The sequence below is a fragment of the Nymphaea colorata genome, chromosome 10, assembly GCF_008831285.2.
Source record: "Nymphaea colorata isolate Beijing-Zhang1983 chromosome 10, ASM883128v2, whole genome shotgun sequence".
Classification (NCBI taxonomy): domain Eukaryota; kingdom Viridiplantae; phylum Streptophyta; class Magnoliopsida; order Nymphaeales; family Nymphaeaceae; genus Nymphaea; species Nymphaea colorata.
In genome coordinates this window covers 4,802,782-4,809,784 of record NC_045147.1, presented here as the reverse complement: position 1 = coordinate 4,809,784, position 7,003 = coordinate 4,802,782, and the positions used below count along the sequence as shown (strand labels likewise).

Here is a 7,003-nt window from a genome sequence, read left to right as displayed (position 1 = left end):
GAAAATTCTCCAAAAAAGGTGCAAGATCTTATATGTAGGCTTGGACAAGAATTTACCTTAAAAGATCTTGGAGACTTACATTTTTTTTCTGGGCATTGAAGTTGAAAACCATAAACAAGGAGTTCTATTATCTCAACAAAAGTATATTGGAGATTTATTGCGAAGAACAAAATTACTTGATGCCAAAATTGCTAACTCTCCCATGGCTATCTCTCCACCACTACATATCCACTCTGGTACAACTTTTCAAGACTTAAGTATCTATAGAAGCACTGTGGGAGCACTTGAGTACGTCACTCTTACTAGACCAGACGTTTTCTTTGCAGTAAATAAAATCTGTCAATTTATAGCATGCTCCGACTAACGAACATTGGAAAGCAGTCAAGAGAGTTCTACGATACTTAAAGGGAACTATTGATTATGGTTTTGTTATACACAGATGACAAAATTATTCCATAAATGCCTATTGTTACACAGACTGGGCAGGAGATCCAAATGATCGAAAATCCACTACAGGATATATTGTTTCAATTGGACCAAAACTTATATCTTGGAGTGCGAAAAAACAATCCACGGTTTCAAGGTCAAGTACATAATCAAAATATCGTGCTCTGGCAAACACAATTGCAGAAATAACTTGGCTACCATACCTACTCAAAGAACTTAATGTACTCAATTGTAGCGCACCAAATATATGGTGCGACAATATTGGAGCCACTTGCCTCGCATCACATCCAGTGTTTCATAACAAAAGCAAACACATAGAAATAGACTTACATTTTGTTCGAGATAAATTATCAAAGAAGGAGCTCACAATTAGCTACATTTCTACTCGAGATCAGATTGCACATATATTCACTAAGCCCTTAGCCAAAGATCGTCATGCTTTTATTCATATCAAGCTCAACGTCGAAAACCATGCGTTGATCTTGATGAGGGCTGTTAGAGAACCAATTCATGCGGCAAAGGATGATCACACACATAAATTGGACAAATCTGATAAATTTGTTGCCAGGAAATCAGAAGATGATACAGTGCAATCAGTTGCCAAAAAATCAGGAGTAGATGAAGAAGAGGTCGACGCCCAAAGCTTTTTATCTATGGAAAGAGATAAAATAGGAAACGATATTTTTAAGGAAACAAGTTGTATATCAACTCCATGATTTTAGGAGTCAAGATTGTATTTTGTGTTCTTTAAATAGTGGAACCTCTATCTCTCATTACATGTTGAAAATAGAGTAGAGAGACTTTGAGGACATAGGGGATTTCAGCACTGAACCTCATTAAAATTTCTTGTTCATTCTTGTTCATATCTCTGTTTCAATCTCCCCTTAAACTTGAGGCGTTTTTTGATGGCTCCTAAGTGGTTGAAGCCATAGTACTTAGATAGTGTCAAAAAACGTAGAAGCATAGTTGAACAGCATGGCCCAGGTGTCACTACTCTGATGCCATGTAAAAGAAAGGAAAATAAAGAAACAAAACTAAACTTATGGTTAAGAAACAGAGCTGCACATGAAATAGAGATAACAAGAGACTCTGTGAGTAGAACTCTGCTTCTATTTTGTTATTAAACGGATGAGAGATATTTATACACTTTATGAGGACATATTTCTAAGAAGAATCATTGCTTAACAAATTTGTTAAAACATACCATTCCTTGATGTTGACAGAATTGATGCACATGAAGAAAGCGTAACTCCAGAGATGGATCGTATTACATCTTAAAAAAAAATACATGATCCGAATGACTAGAATTGAACCAATACTTCAGCAGATTAGAGTGCCTTTTTCTACATGCTGTGAGAAGCCAACAAGGCATCCATTTAGATAAGGCCATTTAGTGCCCTTCCAGAGCATGTGAAGAAGGGAAAAGAACAAACCAGCCAGATAAATTGATGATGTGCGTGCATTTGCGCACTATGGACGCTCAGCCATTGTTGTTCAAGCGTTTAGAAGTAAGCAAATCAGTGAGCATCACTAAACCGTTCTTCCATTACTTAAAACTATGGATTCCCCATTGTGTAGTTTATAGTAACTCTTTATTTTCCTTCGAAAAAAATTCAGGAGATCAGGAACCATATCTTTTCTAGAAGCTAGACGTCTCTTTCTAAGATACTGTTTCAGCTTTTAGGAACCATATCCCTGACTAACTTACTTACTTAGGTCACATGCAAGAACCGAACACTCTTAACACAGACAATCAATGTATTTTTATGTAATCTAATCTTACACATGTAATGTCTTAAGAGTGATTTGATAGGAAACGTATATTAAGTCAGCCCTTTTTGGGTTCTGAATATACCATTTTAATTATCATAAACCCCGCAGCTCTTAGAACACTAAATTTTTCTAGTAAAAAATCAATACTTTCCATGAAACAACTCGAACTAAAATATTCTTTGTGTTAAATTAGCATAAAATATTGATTTTTCTTCAAATACTTTTTAGTATGAAATTAGGTGGCCTATTTTGAGAGAGCGAGCGAGATAGATAAGATATCATGACACAAGGTTGGTACACTCGAAAGCATCTTTCGAGCGCTTCAGAATCAAGAAGTCAAAGACCCTATCTCTAAGCAATTAAGCTCAACACTAATCAAGTCCAATCAAAACTTTCATGGAGAAACAAATTACTTTCCCCTAGATTTTGCAAAAATTGGATCTCTAGGAGAGTGCATATACATAATATACATAACTAGCAAATAATATGTGTATATTTGGGTGCGTGTGCGTGTGTAACATTTGAATTGGTGACACATGACCTCACTCTCTATCCACGCTTGTTAGTGTGCGGCACATTCACTCGCCGCCCACGCTTGTTAGTGTGTGGCCAGCTGAGGACCACCTTCTCACATTGTGGTGGTTGAGTCATCCACAGCATAGAATGATTGGTGGCTTAGTTAGGTAAAATTGCTGACATTTCATGCACTTCTGTCATTGCATGCATATATTCACCAGAGCTGAAAGGAGGCAAGACGGCTAACTGCTCCGTATCCTACTGATGATGGGGTTTTTGACTTATTAAAACCTTCAGTACAGTGACCAAGCGTTTATTTTTTAGGCAAAGTTCAAGAAATTAATTAAATACCAATATCATATTAGGGAAATGAGTTTAAATGAGGACAAATATAAGACTCCCGTCGGCATGTCTCGTTTCAGGAATTGGTTGACACGATACTATGTATATAGATATCAAGACACGTGGAGATCTTGATAAAATGGGTTGAGGTTGAGTGCTTGCTTATGCCAGAGCAACCAGCCGGCATGGATGTAAAGAAATCTCCCCAATCTTGCCTATATAAGCCATCCCATGCATTCACACATATACCCAACATCGGATAGTTCTTCTCCCTGTAATGTCCATATCTCAAGAATGAAGAACATTGGCTCTTCTTGTCTCAAGTTCTTGACCTTGATGTCTCTCGCTCTAACAGTGTCGGCTCAGTTAACCCCCAATTTTTATGATGCAACATGCCCTAACGTACTGCAGATAGTCAGGAGCCAAGTTATGAAAGCTATTATGAATGAGCAGAGAATGGCAGCGTCCTTGCTTCGGCTTCACTTCCATGACTGTTTTGTAGACGTACGTTAGCTTGATGTTTTATGATTTCCCTCCTATATATATATATATATATATATGCTGCTTGTGGTTGGATGGTTGTTGTTTTAATTTTGTGCTGTCTTCTGTCTTCAAAAATAAAGGTAAAGCAAATGTCATGGCCAATACACCTCTTGTGTAACCAACCAGCTACAAAAGTAGCTAGTTGTTTCCAATTCCTCTCTCTCTCTCCCCCTCTCTCGACACACATATATATGTGTGTGTGTGTTTAGCTCTTATTAAGTGCATGTTGAATCAATTTGAGCCAAAAATTGTACCTAAGAGGCCTCAATGTCCTCCTCGCTTGACAGCAGGTTTGTTTTGGTCATAGGTCAAATGAACAAGAACAACAGAGAAAGCAGAAGTTCTCTTCGTTCTTTTGTTAAACGAGTTTGGAAAGAAACTTCTCAAGTTTGTATGCCTCCTTGGCCTCAAGTCAATCATGACATCTTTGGCTAACCGGAAGGAACACATGGGATTCGAATTATGACTGCCCATAATCAATATGACTGCCAAGGCTCACCCCTTTCATATCCCATGTTTTTTAGTATTGATCTCAACATCAAACAACAGCAACCCCCGAACTAATTAGGCTTGAGAACGCAAGGGGATTGTGATGGTGACGCGCTCAGAATATCCAAGCATCGATCACAAATAATATTCTCTTAGATGCTCATCTTAGTTGGCCCTGGCTGGCAGCTGCCAACCTTAGTGTTCCCCTCACAAACATGACTATGAGAGCAAGAACTCCTTTGCCTTCAGTTTGTATATGTGAGTGTATATACACATAAAATCTGATATGTTTGAGACGAACGTGTGCAATGATGAGTAGTAGTAAAATGGTGCAGGGGTGCGATGGATCAATTCTGCTGGATGGAAGCAACGGAGAGAAGTTTGCGTTGCCAAACTTGAATTCGGTACGAGGGTTTGAGGTTGTGGACTCAATCAAGGCTGCAGTGGAGAATGCCTGCACTGGCGTGGTTTCCTGCGCTGATATTCTTGCCATAGCAGCAAGAGACTCCGTGCTTTTCGTAACAATACTCTCTCTCTCTTTCTCTCTCTCTCTTTCTCTCTTATATATATATATATATATTACTTAATTAAAAATGAATTTGTGGCTGGCAGAGTGGGGGTCCGACTTGGAGGGTGCAGCTTGGTAGGAGGGATGGGCTTGTGGCTAATCAGAGTGGAGCCAACGCCGGCCTCCCCTCGCCATTTGACCCCTTAGCAACAATAATCTCCAAATTTGCGGCAGTAGGGCTGGACGTCACTGACGTCGTTACTTTATCAGGTCCTCCTTTTCTCTCTCCCCCTCTCTCTCTCTCACACACGCATATATTTTACTTTGTCTTAAGTGAGGTCCTCCTTTTCTCTTTCTCTCTCTCTCTCACTCTCTCACGCAAATATTTTACTTTGCCTTAAGTGCCATTCTTTTTCCGAGTTACTGTAAACTGGGGAATTGACGTAAGGGAAACGAATGCGTCAGTAACGCGGTCTTTGCGATAGTAAAAGCTAACATATCAATAAAGCCTTCGCCCTTTCTCTGTATTGCCAACAAAATGCTCCCCCCCACAACCCCCCCACCCGGTTGAGTACATCTTACATTTTCTATATATATATATATATATATATATATATATATATATTATGCTTGGATACGAAGCTACAAAATGGGAACCCAGTTTTTTTCTGAAAAACTAGAAACAACGTGCTTGAGTGCGTTTCTCCTACATTACACCAGACTTTTGCCCCAAATAAAAAGAAAAAAGAGGATTTCAAGTATGAATCTTCAGCCTAATTTGAGGCCCTTAGTTTTATGAACTATTGATTTTAGCATAGTAATCAAACAACGCCGTAAGTGATGAGAGGTCATCTCCACTGTCCTCTCTCTCTCTCTCTCTCTATTGCAATGAGGGTTTCTTATTGCTCGTTAGAGCGAAGTTAAGTGACCCCTTTTGGTCCTGGTCAGCCATTGGGCAATAGTCCACAAACAGGTAATTGTTATTCTTCGCTGACGAATAGCCTCAGTCCAGCTTATTTGTTGTTGATGATCTACCTGATAGACATGTAGACAATAATTTTAATATTTCTCTACAATATTAAGGAGGGCCAGCTAGAAAAACGAAAAAGGAGAAAAGTACATTTTTTTTTACAACAAAACAGGCACTAAAGGCAGTACTACCGAGGGCAAGAGCAAATGCACTGAAGTCCTACGCTGGCAAAAAAGAACCAGGAACTCTTATTAATGACAAAAAGTGTGCTTCAACTACTGTGCGCAGGAGGGCACACCATCGGTTTATCCAGGTGCGCATTTTTCAGCAGAAGGCTCTTCAATTACTCAGGCACCGGTGCACCTGACACCACCATGGACCCTACCATGGTCTCAGATCTGCAAACCGTGTGCCCTCAAAACGGCGACGGCAACTCGACGGCGCCTCTCGACCGGAACTCCGAGGACCTCTTCGACAACAACTACTTCAGCAACCTCTTGTCTGGCAAGGGACTCCTCGAATCCGACCAGATCTTGTTCTCTAGTGCTGCTGCCGCAACCACCACCAAAACCCTGGTAGAGACTTACAGCAAGAACTCCGCCTCTTTCATGACGGCTTTTGCCAATTCCATGGTCAAGATGGGAAGCATAAGTCCTCTTACTGGATCCAATGGACAAATCAGGAAGAATTGCAGGGTCGTCAACTCATCTTAGTTGGCATGCATTGTGTTTATCATGAAGGGATAATGGTTGTAATGAGAACAACAAAATAGGATGTGTATAAATAAATGGTGCCAATAAATCGAACAGGTATAAGCTTACAAATGCATGCTTATTTCCAGCAAGTTCGGAAAGAAAACCTAAGCCTGAGGCCCTGAACCATCTTGATAATTTTATCAAGATGTGAGTATGGTATAATGAGAATCGAATATCTACGGCAGCCCGGCCCGTTACGGTACAAAAGAGAAGATATTTTTAGTAACTCAAAGAAACCTTAATGTTGTCACTTCAATTGGCAAATGTGCACGACTGAATTCTATGAACAATCGAACGGTTCGGATCTTACCTAAAGAAGTGAACATTAGGGATGATGCTTACTTATTATTGTTGGGTGTCATGCAATTTTGTTATTTATATTATATATATATATATATAGAGCTTCATATATATATATATACACGCGCACACACACACAAAATATTGTGTTATCTCTTTCTTCATCCACCAATGGTTAAATTATGCACACCATTTTTTTTCCCTCATCACCAGCTTTTGGCTATTGATTTAGGGCAATAACCTTGTCTAGGGCTGTTCAATAAGTCAAGCCAACTCGAACTTCCCGTAAAACTCAACTCAAACACAACTCTTTAACAAATGACTTGAGTTCAAGTCAAAAAATGAACTTGTTTAATTTAA

General features: G+C 39.4%; 1 protein-coding gene across 1 annotated transcript; it reads left to right on the top strand.

Annotated features, from left to right (window-relative positions):
* The first annotated feature begins 3,308 nt into the window (after positions 1 to 3,308).
* On the top strand, positions 3,309 to 6,389 carry LOC116261671 (peroxidase N-like). The gene is made up of 4 exons (XM_031640451.2): positions 3,309 to 3,582; positions 4,446 to 4,628; positions 4,723 to 4,888; positions 5,877 to 6,389. Exons 1-4 carry the CDS (start codon positions 3,310 to 3,312, stop codon positions 6,299 to 6,301), a joined length of 1,047 nt encoding a protein of 348 aa, XP_031496311.1. The 5' UTR covers position 3,309; the 3' UTR covers positions 6,302 to 6,389.
* Positions 6,390 to 7,003: the final 614 nt, after the last annotated feature.